The sequence below is a fragment of the Dermacentor silvarum genome, chromosome 3 (genome assembly GCF_013339745.2).
Source record: "Dermacentor silvarum isolate Dsil-2018 chromosome 3, BIME_Dsil_1.4, whole genome shotgun sequence".
NCBI classification, from domain to species: domain Eukaryota; kingdom Metazoa; phylum Arthropoda; class Arachnida; order Ixodida; family Ixodidae; genus Dermacentor; species Dermacentor silvarum.
Window position 1 is genome coordinate 131,206,574 of NC_051156.1, and position 15,021 is coordinate 131,221,594.

General features: G+C 44.3%; 2 protein-coding genes across 2 annotated transcripts in view; one reads left to right on the plus strand and one right to left on the minus strand.

Annotated features, from left to right (window-relative positions):
• Positions 1–4,374: 4,374 nt before the first annotated feature.
• Positions 4,375–7,535, minus strand: LOC125944343 (THAP domain-containing protein 11-like). Its single transcript, XM_049664738.1, has 3 exons — positions 7,377–7,535; positions 5,734–6,531; positions 4,375–4,401 (listed from the first exon to the last, which is right to left on the minus strand). Exons 1-3 carry the CDS (start codon positions 7,440–7,442, stop codon positions 4,375–4,377), a joined length of 891 nt encoding a protein of 296 aa, XP_049520695.1. The 5' UTR covers positions 7,443–7,535.
• Positions 7,536–10,099: 2,564 nt separating this feature from the next.
• Positions 10,100–15,021, plus strand: part of LOC125944344 (tigger transposable element-derived protein 4-like) — a 30,117-nt gene continuing 25,195 nt past the window's right edge. Inside the window, exon 1 of the mRNA XM_049664739.1 lies at positions 10,100–11,467. Coding sequence (XP_049520696.1) covers positions 10,100–11,467 — 1,368 coding nt within the window. The remainder of the gene's footprint in view (positions 11,468–15,021) is intronic.

A 15,021-nucleotide genomic window follows, 5' to 3' on the forward strand; every position in this document is an offset into this window, starting at 1 on the left:
AAGTTTTCGATTAGGTACTTTGTCCAGCTAACAGATGGACCTTTTGCAAGGCAAGAGAGTAGTCCTGCTTTCTGCCCCCTTCTGTCAATTCTTGTCTGGGTATTTCAGCATGTACGAGAGCTGTTTTGAGGTACTTATTTGGGGTATCTGAATAATCTTTTGACTGTGAGTTGCGCCGTTGTCCGTCCCCTTCTCTGGTGTGTTGTTTGGTGCCAGTGAGACCACAATGGAGATACCTGATAAGCACATGTATCCCCAAGGAACCAGATTGCACAATCAACTGGGTTTACTGTTTTTTTTTTTGGTAAGCAGCACATGCATGATACACTGACTCACACACCATCAAATAAATTTAATTAATATTTATGTTGTTATTTTTTATTTATTTATTTCAGACGCTGTGCATCACTCCAGAGGAGGCAAGGGTGCTTGAAAAAGACACACGTCGACAAAGAAGTAGCACAAAGTGGCAAAATGAACGGAGTTTTCGCCTGACAGCATCAAATTTTGGCATTGTTGCAAGCCGCAGCAAATGGACTGCAAAGGGACTACGTGGATTGGCAGTTCACAAGGACTTGTCGCGTGTTCCAGCCATAAGGTATGCCATATGGTCAGTAGCATAGAACACAATTTTTTCATTTATTAGTCTCCAGAAGTTGCCTCATGCTCATCACCAATAGTTGCCATGTATTATGAATAGAGACTGGACGTTTAGCACTAAAAAGCTGTCACTTAAGGCACATGTAGGTGCAAAATACTGTTTTAAGAATTGACAGGTCCCAATAAAAACATTTCATAACACGGGCTGTAAAGCCCTGTCTTGGGAAATTCATTTTATTTTCTCGACAAAACAGCATGGCGCAAGTGTTAAAGCAGTGATAAAAAAAGCACCATCTCAAGATTCTCAGGATTTATGTTGCACCCTTTTTCACTAAATATTAGTTTATAGCAGAAAAGGAACACTCAACATCTGCTGAAGTTAGCAGTACATACTTTGGAATGGTTCGGTGATCCAATGTCCTCAGGAATTGCAGAATCACCTATAATAACCTTTGACAGTTCTTTCAGTACCGAGAACCCGGAATTTGTGTCCAAGGCAGATTGAAGTTTGGACTAACTTAGCAGATCTTTTGGGAGTGGCGAAACTTGGCTGAACATCCAGAATGAGCCCCACATTCTGGGTCACTGTAGCACCCGAGCATTCAAGTTTCTTGATGATATCAGCTAAAAACATGAAGTGAGCACACAAGTACCCAAGCACACAAGGGTATCGTTACATAGATGTTTCAGCCCTTCTCACAGCGATGCTCTTGTCTGCACCAAACTTGTTAATTACAGCCATTACACTGGCAAAGTGTTCGTGGTTATAATCGGCTGTCTTCAGTCAAGTTCCCCAGTGAATATCGTTATAAACAAAATAAGGCGAAGTAAAAGCACGGCAAAAGGCATATTTATAGGCTGTGAAAATGTAATACAAGTAATGACTATTTCAATGATGGTGCATGTAAAACCTTTGCTGCATAAAAACGAAGAAAAAAACTCATGTTTGCTTTAGTTTTGAAACAACCATGCAATTTTCGCACTTTTTAAATTACCTGCAGGTATGGTGTTACGAATGAACCACTTGCTGCACAACGTTACCAGGATGTGCTGCGAGGCCTTGGCCATGATTGCACAGTACACCCTTGTGGCCTCTTGGTTAACCCTGAAGCTCCCTGGCTTGGTGCTTCCCCTGATGGATTAATCTACGACCCAGCTGAAGTGAACTCTCGTGGCATACTTGAGATCAAATGCCCATATTCCTTGCGTGACAAAAGTTTACATGATCTGCATGCTGCAGAGTTTTGCAGTGATATTACTGAAAACGGTCCAGTACTAAAGAGAGACCACATTTACTATTGTCAAGTTTTGGGCCAGATGGCTATTTCCCAGCTTACGTGGGCAGATTTTGTTGTCTATTCAAAGCAGTTCATTTTAATTGAACGCATACGTTTTTCCAATGAAGACTGGAAAAAGATGAAAATGAGGCTTGACAATTTTTATTTTTCAGATTTTTTGCCGTTTCTTGAAACAACTGCTGCAACCCTAAACAAGATCTAATAGTGCAAACATAACTAGTTCATGCAACCTTAAAGGGGTCCTGCAATGCTTTCTTTAAGCCACCATATTTGCTCTAGATCTATTCTCAGCATTTAATAGAGCAAAAGGAATTATGATAATGTACACAAACCCAAAATATCACTAACAAAAGTTTCAAAATACAAGCAAAATGAGAGTTGCCCTTTACTCGAATTTTCACTGCTCTAGATGCCACATTTTGCTCTCCCATGACATCATCGATTGGCGCCGATAGGGCAAGCCTGCTCAGCCTGTTGATGTAAGTTGCAAGTCCTCCATGACGAGACAATGTGCTGTCTAGTCTCGAAGGCCATGGCATCACATTTATAGTTACAACAGCTTCCACGAGGTGGCTGTTGGCGTGCCTGACGTGTTGATGGCTGCGACACATTGTCTGTGGCTAATGCAATATTTAAAATGGTTGCAAAACTTAATGCCGTAATTTTTCACAGTTCTCGCAACATCCTGCAAACCTAAATTGCACAGTACGTTTTTAACCAATGATTGCAGCGCTACTCTTCGATGTCATGCTCTGTCTACAAACTACACGAAATCGGCACATCGAGGTTATGCCACTCTACAAGCTTTCCCTGGTGCGTTGTAGGGCCCCCTTAAGTTAACTTGGCCTCCTCAGGCCTGAAGACCGCTCAGGGATTTAAGTGCTTTTCAAGTCTGTTCTTACAGTTTGTTACAAGAGTGAAAGCTTATTTTTTGTTTAAGTACCCCTGTAAGATGCTAAAGGCAGCATCTAATTGTAGAAACCGTCTCTTCGTGATCCTTGGTGTCGACACCATTTTCATTGGCCTTGGCACCGAGATGAAGTTGTAACATTGTGAGGTAGGCTGACGTATTGATGCAGCATCCCAAGTTTCCACGTTAACCCGCTGTATTCGAGAGGCACTTCACGGGTGGTTTTCATCATCTGTGACACAACGGTCTAAACCAAATGGGTGTGAAATTGCACGAACACTCATGGCAATAATGCGCCTAAACAACTTACTCCTTTCAGGGTTATCTTGAAAAGGATTAAAAGTAATGAAGTAATGTACCCAGGAACTGAGTTGTTTAAGAGGCAGCCATGAGACCTGTGATAAGGTAGCAAGCAGCATTCTTGTTTGCCAAGCTGATTTTCTGATAACACTTGTATTATTTATTGCCTGTCTGTGATTTTCGCATACTCTAATTTCTTGGTTGTAGATATTCATGTGAGCAACATGCAGCTTTGCAATTTATCCTGAAAACAATGATCTCAACACTGCAACTGTCTTTGCAATGCCTGATGGTGTGATAAGTGTTTTGTATATTATTTATGAGGCTAAGATCCTGTTGTCATATTTTTCCAGATCTGTGACAGCAATATTTTTTGCCTCAAACATAACAAAGCTGCCATTTTGATTCCATATCAGACATTATTCTGCATTATTGTTTACAAGTATGTTCTACGATAGCAGAATTTTTATTTTAGTGATGAGACAGATGCGAAGTGGGAATTTCTGTTATTTATTGGTATGATCATAACATAGCAATTTTTGTTTTGATTGTGATGCTATGTTTGCAACTATTTTTGCGTCTTACCATACAATGCAACCCTAGCATTGTGCCAATATTACAATATGTGCCAATATTTTGCCAAGACTGTGATAGCAAAAATATTTGTATTAATCACCAGGCTAGTGTAATGCTAGTCAATAAATTGTTTATTTTTTGAAAAACCAATGAAATGTTATGAATGTTTCATACTTATGACACTGTGATTCCAATGTTGTAACACGACACTGGTTCTCTATTCCAAGTTGTTTTAATGACTGCCTGAAGCAATAACGAGACTCTAGACATTATTTTTGATACCTATGGTTCATGCGACTGACAGACATCACATGCAAATTGTCAATAAAGGGGCCTGTAAAGGAAAACATTAAGTTGAGCTAAATTGAAAGAATATACTTCCGTAATAATGAAATGGTATATCGTAGCCAGAACAGAGCCTTTATAAGAAAACATTAGTGCACATCAGCACTGTTCTGCAACTGTACGCTTTTCAAAATTCTGAAGATGCAAGAAATATGATTAAAGTAAATCTTCAATGGACAGAATTAATCAGCATCTGCAGAAGTTATAAAAGCACCAATTTTGAGACTAGCACCTCTTTCAGAATGAGCATTCTCAAATTTACAAATTAATGCGTTGTTGTTGAACATTGCTTTGTACCCGCTGCATTATCCCATTGACTACGACGTTGCACTGCCGAATTCCAGGTCACAGGTCTGGTACTGGCTGCAGTGGCTGCATTCCGAGAGGGGTGGAATGCAATAACACTCTTGTACTGTGCATTGGGTGCACGCTAAAGGACTCTAGGTGGTCAAAATTAATTCGGAACTCCCCACTACGGTGTGCCTCACATCCGTATCGCGATTTTACCATGTAGAAGCGAACAACTTAATTTAATTTTAAACATCGGTTTGTTCCCTATTGCCCAAAGAAGCCTCATTGTAAGTTTAAGGATGGCCATCTCGAAAGTGATGCTAGTCCTGCGAAACATCTTGTAGACAAGGATGAGCAGAAGTCTTCAAGATATCGCTAATATTACGAAAGAGGCACTGCACCATCAACGACTGCACTGCTGCAAGTGTTTGAAAACCAGTACTGAGCACACATAAGAGGCATTCAGCTGTTTATGCCACAGTTGGGCAGGCTTATACCAGATGTCACTATTCCAGTCGTTATACAACTCAAAGCAGTGTACATTCAATTGAAAACCTTTATTGCTTAATACAGTGTTTCTTCATCTCAGTTCTATGCGAATCTGTAAGTGCAGTTTAACGGAAGTAGCAGTTATATCCGAGTACTGCTAGCAAGGTAAATTGCTCTAAAAATTGTGCAAATCCTTTTCTCTGAGAGCACTGTCTGATTCTATTCATCCTCTTTTAATAACGGTGACTGAAGGTTTGACAAGATGGCACAAACAGTCCACATTTGGTTTGCAAGTGGGGCCAAGAGGACAGGAATAGACTTATCAAAGATGTGGAAGGTTTTAATCCTTTGAATTTTTCTCTCCACATGGATTCGCAAAGCTGCTATGTCCTGTGTTTCCTCAATTTCTTGAGTGGAGAACTGCTCTTTACGTAGGAATGGTGGTATGTTGAGGGTAACCCCTTTAGCACTCAGTAGGTCACCAATTGTGAAGCCCTTATCTGCCATGACCGAGTCTCCCACATCAAAAGGCCTTTCAAGAAGTCCACTCTTAATGACACATTCTCGGTCAGATGTGCAGCCAGTGAACAGCTCAGACACAAATGTTAAAGTGCCTTTAGGGGAAATGCCAATCAAGCCCTTAAATGTGTGGCGAGACTTGTAATGAGAATAAAGGTTGGACTGAGACACAAATGATGATGGCACTTCACATGTGATTTCCGTGGCATCAATGATTACACGTGTCGATGGGTACTTTTCTAAAAAAGCAATTGGCATATTTTCTTGAATAATCTGCTTTGACAGCCAAAGCTTGAGATCATTGAGGCGCAAGTAAAGAAAATTGAGCCACGAAGTGAACACCCTGGATACAGTACTCTCTGAAATTCCAAACAAATGTGCCAAATGCTTATGGAAGAGTCCAACTTTCAACTTAACAAGGAGAAGAAACAGCTGATTGTCCACGTTAAGCTTGCGAGGTCTTCCCTTGCCCCCAGTGTCTTTCACGAGCAAACCCTCATTGCCCTTCCACAGTTTCACATTTCTTCCATCTTCGCCTGGATTGAGAAAGGTCATTAAAGCATGGAATCGATGATAACTTGGTAAGCCTGTGTAGAACTGAATGTCTTCGTCGCTGTCCTTAAACTTCTCTATAGAGAATGTAGCTTCATCCGACACATTAAGCCTCATCTGTGTACTTTTTAGCTCTTCTTGTAACTGCTTGATAGTTGCATCTCTTGCCTTCAGCTCAACTTCAAGTTCTCGCACACGGTCTTCTAGGCGAGAAATCTCGGCATCCTGCTCATCGAGTTCCGGGAGTACCTCTGCTTGTGCGCATGCCACCTCCTGCAATGCAATGTTGCCGGGCACTTGAACACTTTGTGCTGAATCTTTCAAGCTTCCCGATGTTCCTTTCTGCAATTTGGTCTTGCCTTTTGGTGTTTTTCGTTCCAGTTGTTTGTCAGGGTTTGGACATGAATCACGGTTCCGTGGTGGTTTTCTTTGCTTCTGCAGTTTCTTGAAAACGAATATAGATGGAACAGCCCACTCATGCAGGTGCCTCTGGCCATTTGCTACATTGGGTAAATAGTCCATATCAACAAAGTGGTTCGAGCAGACTTTTGTTGTGCATGACACTCTAAAGAGAGGTCCTTCATCTCTTTTGATTGCAGCTAGCCACTTTTTGCGCATCTCTGGGTTACTTGGGAACCTGTGGAACGACACCTGGAAAAGGACACCAAATGTTAGCAGTGCTGGAGTTGTAGCCAGACTTTGCGCATGTATGGTCCTATAATTGCTAATATGACAGCAATCAACTATAACTTAAGTAGCCTATCAGAGGCTCACAAGTGACAAAAATAAACAAACATGCTTTTGACTGTAAGGCAGCAATATACAGCGCAGTGGTTAGGTATGCACATTCATGAGAATGAAAGGAATGTGACTGACTTAAAAGGTGCTGAGAGAGAACTTGAACTGCTACCTCGCTTTATCTCGGTAAGCACCGTAACATATCGGTAAGTATTGGTAACCGTTTCGGAAAGTAACCTTAAAGTGCCGAAGGCAAAGGGGTAAAGCCTTTCTACAGAAAACACCTTGTGAAGCTAGCGCTGCCGGCATTTATGAATCTAACGTTCGCGGCGTCGTCTAGTGAGGCTGTCCATTACGGCGGTGCCGTAGCTAGCAGCTGTTCACATTACATTCTGGTGGAACAACGCTTCCGCACGCAACTGCTGCAGCTACTTTCGAGCGTGCGCATGGAACTGATTTCTTTTTGATCGCGATCGACAATGATTGCTGATACATGATCCAGCAATGCCCCATCGAGCAGCTCGATCGCGATGCATGGATCGCGATTGACAGGACCCGTATCGAGCAAACTCGCGATTAAATGTGCCCGTGTTGCAGCACTCAATCCGAATATAACTCAATAGAGCTCGATCGCGATCGAAAGCGCTCGTGTGACACAGTTATTAGATACACTAGACACGGTGACTCAGTTGCAGCGGGTACACTGGTGATATCGGTGCAATGAATGCCGTACTGGATATCGCGCACTTATCACGTACCTTGTGGTTGGAACTGTCCAAGTAGCCATACTGCTTGCATAGCGGCACGCAGCAGTACGCTGGCATCTCGATCTTCAATGCAAGAACGCTGGATAAGAAGGAAAAACGAAAAGCGCGCGGCGTCGCGGGCGCCAGCCAGCAGATCCGAACGTGCACGCGCAACGCTAGGGTGGCTCTTCTACCCCTCACAATGGCAGCCGAAAACCAGGGTTGCCTGGCTGTAGCACAGGGTAGTCGGGCTTATGCAAGTCCCCTATTGCAGGGCACTGAATAAGAACATGGACAACTGTCAGAATATTTCCACACTTACTACAAATCGGAGGATCATTCCCAGTCAAGAGGTAAGAGTGAGTACTGTAAGTGTGTCCCATTCTTAATCGACAAACAAGTACTTCCTTATATTGTGCTGTTTTCCCAGTTATCCAGTTCCCTAGTTTTGGTTTTATCATGTGTAGCTTATTTAGTACCTGGGTATCCCACTCTCCTTGCCAATGCTTCCTTAGCATACGGCATAGAAAAGACTTTAGGTCTGTGACAGGGATGGGGATATTTGCGTCTGTATAGCTAAAGGTTACTGACGTAGCAATTTTGTCAGCAGCTTCATTGCCTTTTATACCTTTGTGGCCAGGTACCCAGCATACAATGATGATGATGATATATGAATTTTATTGGCACAAGGGCCAGGGATGGCCAAAGAGCGCCTAGAAAGATAGTATGAAGTAGTCTATGAAGTGGTAAATGGCAGATGGTGATTGCACATGGGCTGTATAGAGGCCTAAAACATACGCTGTAAATGGCGTAAAATATATAGACGCTAAAATAATGAGAATGACAAGTGATATGGGCTATGATCATAAAACATATTCTATGTCTGAATAATACAATTAAATGTGGCAACCCAATGGCACAGCTGCCTCACCAGAGCCCTTGAGCACAAGGGCCCAGAGGCCTGTGCCTTACAGTACTGCTATCGCAGCTGCACCCTCTATAGAGAGGGCGTGCTACAAATCTCTTGGGCTAATAACGTGCAACACAACATCGTTTAAAAAATTAAGCACCGCTTTAGGCCCGAGGAATGGTTCTGCGCCAAGGAACAGTGCGGGATGGAGGGGGATACACTGCTGGTAAGCTTGAGGAAAATGCTTTTTTCGTTCAGGTTCTGCTTCCCGACACTCCACTAAGACGTGGAGGACGGTCAGCCTCTCGCCACATCTACCACAGCTGGGAGGTTCAGCACCAGTTAAATGATAAGAATGGGTACCATAGGTGTGCCCTATTCTCAGTCGGCAAAAGAGCACATCACATCGTCGTGACTTTGATAGTGGTGACCAATTTCCTAACTGGGGTTTGATTGCGTGCAGCTTGTTCAAGCATTCGGCATCCCACAAGTGTTGCCAATAGCTCCTGAGCTTTTTACAAAGGAACGACTTCAGGTCTGTGGCTGGGACTCCTATGGACAAATTGCTAACTTTCGTTACCATAGCTTTAGCCATTTCATCCACTAGCACATTTCCCTCGATGCCTCTGTGCCCAGGCACCCAGCATAATACAACATGTTGGTTAGACATATAGGTTGTGCATAGCAGCGTGTAAAGGTCATTGATTATAGGATTTTTGCGTTTCTGTAGTGATTTTAAAGCTTTCACTACACTTAGGGAGTCTGTGAATATAATCGCTTTTGGAAGGTGTGTTTTCCTAATATGTTTCACAGCCGCCATCACTGCATAGGCTTCTGCAGTGAAGATGCTGGTTTCGCGGTGCAGGACGTCGGATTCTGAAAATGATGGACCAGCAGCTGCATATGAGACGCCGGAGTGTGACTTCGATGCGTCTGTGTAGAATTCTGGGCAAGAGTACTTGCTCTGGAGCTCAAGGAAGTGCATACGAATGTGTACTTCTGAAGCGTGTTTAGTGATCTCTTCAAATGACAAGTCACAGACTATCTCCTGCCACAGCCATGGCGAAAGCGGCGTTGCTGGAGCCATTATTTCATGTGTAGGGAGCGGAATACCCATGTCCTCGCTCAATTTCCTTACACGCAGTGAAAAGGGCTGTCTCACCGAAGGTTGGTTGCGAAAAAGTGTACTACAGTCAAACCTCGTTAATATGTACCCGCTTAATGTGTAAGTCCGGTTTAAACGTAGTCGCGAAGATTCCCCCACCCGGTCCCCATTGAACCCCATGTATTGGCTGACCGCTTAAGCCGTAGTCGCTTGTTGCATTACATACGGTTAGTGCGTACCATTTTCTTTGTTTTTATATGTTCACGGGCAGAAAATCGCCAAAATTTCAGTGGCGACGACAGGAGTTGCCGATCGAAGCGCGCAAAAGCATGGCCTTCGAGATTGGTAAACTACAATTGTCAGCGTAGTGACGTCACAACATGGCCACGTCGACGTATTTTTTGTTCGTACGGTTGTTGCCGATCAAAGGGCGCAAAAGCGTGGCCTTCGAGATTAGCTTCTGGTAGCCCGCAGGAGCTGAGGGTAGGGGAATTCGCTGTCACTTTGGAATCCAATCCAAGCATCGTAACGGCTCAAACGCCACGTTTCTTTATTCTTTTCTTTCATTCTCCCGTGTCCACCAGTGCTAACGGCAGTGGTGGTGTGCTTTTGCGTAGTGTTGTGTGCTTTTACAACGTTCTTTTGCGCGGCGTGTCCTTCTTTTTTTTTTGCATTGTTTGGTCGCGTATTGTGCGATTTAATTTGCACGTGAAGACTGTTATGCCGTATCACGTTTTGAGTGTAAAGGAAAAACTGGAAATCATTCGCACCATTGAAAATGGAGCGAAGAAATCTGCGGTAGCCCGTGAGAAGAACTTGCCTCTGACGACTGTGTGCGGAATATGGAACGCTCGCGAAAAGTTGCGGGGCGGCTCAGGCAGCAATCTGAAGAGGTGCCGCATCAGAGACTCTGCTTTTCCCGAAGTAGAAAAGGCCCTGCTGCTTTGGTTGAAGAAGGCGCGTAGCATGAACCTGCCAGTCAGTGGACCCCTTCTGGCTGAGAAAGCGCTAACTTTCGCAGCTCAGCTGAATTGCACCGGTTTTGCCTGCAGCAACGGCTGGTTGTCGAGATTTAAAGCTCGCTACAGCATAGTGGGGAAAGCTGTTTGCGGTGAGGCTGCTGCAGCGGACAAAGAAGGCGCTGATGAGTGGCAGCACAACGAATTGCAGGAAGCCTTGGCAGCCTACGATGCCGCCGACATTTTCAATTTTGATGAGTCGGCACTTTTCTACTGCCTGCTTCCGGACAGGACATTGGCATTTAAGAATGAAAAGTGCACCGGCGGGAAACATGCCAAAAATCGGGTATCGGTCGCTTTCGGCGTCAACATGACCGGTAGTGAGAAGCTGCCACTGATGGTGATCGGCAGGTACGGAAAACCGCGTTGCTTCAAAGGCGCCCGTTTGCCATCCGATGTCATTTACAAGCACAACAAAAAGGCGTGGATGACTGCTCAGCTGTTCGAGGAGTATGTGCGCCAGCTGGACCGCCGTTTTGCTGCCAAGAAAAGGAATGTCCTGATCGTTCTCGACAATGCGTCGGTGCATGTCGATTTGGACAACCTGACGGCAATTAAGCTGCTCTTTTTGCCTCCGAACACGACAGCGCTCGCCCAGCCCCTCGATCAGGGCATCATCCGCTCAGTGAAGCAGACGTACCGCAAAAATCTGCTACGGAGGATGTTGCTCGTTATGGATAGCGGCAAAACGTACACCATAGACCTACTGGGCACTGTACACCTACTCGCGCACTCATGGAGGGAGGTCCAGCCGGCAACAATACAGAATTGTTTCGCGCGAGCGCAATTCAAAATACTTGAAGGCGACGACGACGCGGACGGTGAAGACGCCGAGGACTGCGAGAACCTTTTGGTTGAAGTGCTCGAGCGGCAAGGTGCAGCAGATGAGGAGGTGAACTTCGGCACCTTCCGAGATGTCGACGGCGACGTGACCACCTCCCCGGACTTTTCAGACAGCGACATTGTTGCTGCCGTCGCACCTCGTCCAGCTTCAAGCGAAAGTGAGGAGGACAGCGATGTCGAAGTGGACGACGGCCCTTCACTATCCGACGCGGCGCGTGCTGTGGCAGTGATGCGAGCGTTCGCAGAGAAGCGAGGCCTAATGGACTGGCTGCTGGACTTGCTGACTTCGAAGATGCCGTCGTCGCGGCGAGGCCACCACGGCGGCAAGTGAAAATAACTGATGATGATGATGTGTGGTGTTTAATGGCGCAAGGGCCAGCTATGGCCAAAGAGCGCCATGACATATGGTAATAAAATGTTTATCTATTATGAATGAAGTGATTTAATTGAGTTGCTAATGTACATGTTATGTGGCTGTAAAGAGGCCTAAGAACTGGTCGCTGGAAACAGCGTAAAACAGAATGACAATGATTCATGATAAAATAAAAATGAGCATAAAAGTTTCACTACGAAAAGGTGATATAATAAATGACATACAAGGACTACTGCCTCCACAGGGCTCTTGAAGAAGAGAGCTGAGAGGCGTGTGGTATAAGAACTTATGTCACTGCGGCTACAGCCTCGAAGACTAGGCTGTGCTACACATGACCTGGCCAAATGATTTCTAAGACGTTAATTTCATCTAAAAAGCTAAAAACTGTGTTTATGTTAAAAAGTGGTTCGTTGCTCAGAAAAAATGCTGGGTGAAATGGGATATGCTGGCGATATGCAGAACAAAAGTACTTTTTACGCTCCCTTTCTATTTCCTTGCACTGGATGAGGACATGGAGCACTGTAAGGGTGTCGCCACACCTTCGACATGACGGAGTATCACTTCATGTCAGTAGGTAAGAGTGGGTGCCGAAGGTATGACCTATTCTTAATCGGCAGAGGAGCACTTCTTTGTATCGTGCTGTTTTCTCTGATATCCAGTGCCCTAATTTTGGTTTGATAAAATGCAGTTTATTGGATACCTGGGTATCCCACTGTTTCTGCCAGTGCTTCTTCAGCTTATGACGTAAATATGGTTTAAGGTCTGTGGCTGGAATTGGTATGTTTCTGTCGGCGTTGCTAAAAACTACTGAGGTAGCGTTCTCGTCAGCATCTTCGTTGCCTTTTATGCCACTATGGCCAGGCACCCAGCATAGGACGATGACTTGTTTAACCGTATAAGCTGAGGACAGCAATGCATATAGTTCGTTAAAAACAGTGTTCTTGTTTTTTCGTACGCTCATTAGAGCTCGGACTACACTCAATGAGTCCGTGAACACAATAGCTTTTGCGAGGTTCATTTGTTTTATGTGTTTAACTGCAGAGAGTATCGCGTACGCTTCTGCCATAAGAATACTTGTATGTGGATTTAATGTACCAGATATTAAAAACGATGGTCCTAGAGCTGCATAGGCAACACCAGCAGGAGACTTCGAAGCGTCTGTATAGAATTCAGCACAAGAATACTTATCCTGAAGTTCACGAAAATGTGAATGTATACGTGTATCAGGTGCTCGTTTCGATATTTCAGCAAAAGAAATGTCACACTGTATATTCTGCCACTCCCAAGGTGGTGGCAGCCGAGTAGGAGCCATTAGAACATTCTTCAGAAGAGGGGCGCCTAATTCTTCTGACAGTGCTTCCAACCGAAGTGACAGAGGAGGCCTAGTGGCCGGGCGGTTACGGAACAGCCTGGCCGCGGACATGTCGTGAATGGTAGAATGGCATGGATGCTGACTATCTGATTTAACCTTCAGGGCGTAGGCAAAGCTTAAGTATGTCCTTTGGAGATGTAGTGACCACTCGTTTGATTCAACGTACAGACTTTCTACAGGACTAGTCATGAAGGCACCTGTAGCAACACGGATACCTAAGTGGTGAATGGAATCTAGCATCTTCAAAGCACTAGGTGCAGCGGAGTTGTATACTATAGCCCCATAGTCGAGGCGCGACCGAATGAGACTTTTGTAGAGGTTTAAAAGGCATCCCCTGTCACTTCCCCAAGATGTCCGGGACAATAGCTTCAGTAGATTCATTGTCTTCAGACACTTCGCTTTCAGATATTTTAAATGGGGGATAAATGTTAATTTAGTGTCTAAAATGAGGCCTAAAAATTTGTGTTCATGGCTCACAGATAGCCGTTGTCCATTAAGATGAATACAGGGGTCAGGTAGTATACCTCTCTTGTTCGAGAAAAGAACGCAAGTGCTTTTTTGAGGGTTCAGTTTAAATCCATTCTCGTCAGCCCATTTACTTACTTTGTTTAACCCAAGTTGTACATGTCGCTCACAGATAGAAATGTTACATGATCTAAAACCTATTTGTACATCATCCACATACACCGAATAAAACATCGTACTAGGCAAGACAGTATTGAGCGAATTCATTTTCACAACGAATAGAGTACAGCTCAGTACACCACCTTGTGGTACGCCCGTTTCTTGAGTAAATGGACGAGATAGAATATTACCAACCCTAACACGGAACGTGCGATTAGATAGATAGCTTTGAATCACTCTCAAAAGGTTGCCTCGGACTCCCATTGCAGCCAAATCACGGAGAATTCCAAAACGCCAAGTTGTATCGTATGCCTTCTCCATATCTAAAAATACCGATAATAAAAACTGTTTGTGCACGAAGGCATCCCGTATATTCGCCTCGATGCGAACAAGGTGATCAGTTGTGGATCTACCCTCCCTAAAACCACGCTGCAAGGGGTCTATTATTTTGTTGATTTCAAGATAATGGATCAGGCGTCGATTCACCATTTTCTCAAAGAGTTTACATAAGCAGCTTGTCAGGGCTATAGGCCTATAGCTGCTGGCCGAACACGGGTCCTTGCCTTCTTTAAGAATAGGTATTATGATTGCTTCCTTCCAGGCGGACGGAATATAGCTGGCAGAGAAAATGGCGTTGAAAAGCGATAGGAGTGTTTTGTGTGCTTCGGGGTGTAAGTGTTTTATCATCTCGTAAACTATTTGATCGTTTCCAGGGGCCGATTTGTTACAACAATTTAGTGTAGCCTGAAATTCTGCCATGTTAAATGGACGGTTGTAACGTTCATTTCTGTCTCCTTTCCGATCCAGAGGCAGTCGCTCTGCTTGTCGCTTGTGTCTCAGGAATGTGTCTGAATAATGGGATGAACTGGAAATGTACTCAAAATGTTCCCCTAGAGAATCAGCTTGGGCCTCAAGAGTTTCTCCTTGTGTATTCACTAATGGTAGAGGATGAGTTTCACGGCCTTTTATCTTGTTTACCCTGTTCCAAGCTTTTCTTTCGTCTGTATAAGAATTTATACTAGATATGTATCTTTGCCAGCTTTCCCTTTTGGCACGGCGGCGTGTTCTTCTTCCTTCAGACTTTATTTTCTTGAAGCTGATAAGATTCTCTGTAGTCGGAGAGTCGCGGAGGTGATTCCAAGCCTTATTTTGTTTCTTTCGCGCTTCCCTACATTCATCGTTCCACCAGGGAACACGTCGTTTGGAAGGTGAACCATTTGTTTCGGGGATACATATTGACGCCGTATCAACAACAAATGCCGTCAGATATGCCACTGCATCATCTATAGGAAGCGTAGAGATGTCTTCCCAGTTTATGCGCGTGAGTTCTTCATACCGCTTCCAGTCGGCTGACTCGACTTTCCAATGGGGGACGCGTGGAGAGCACTCATCAGCTTTTGTTAATTTTAGG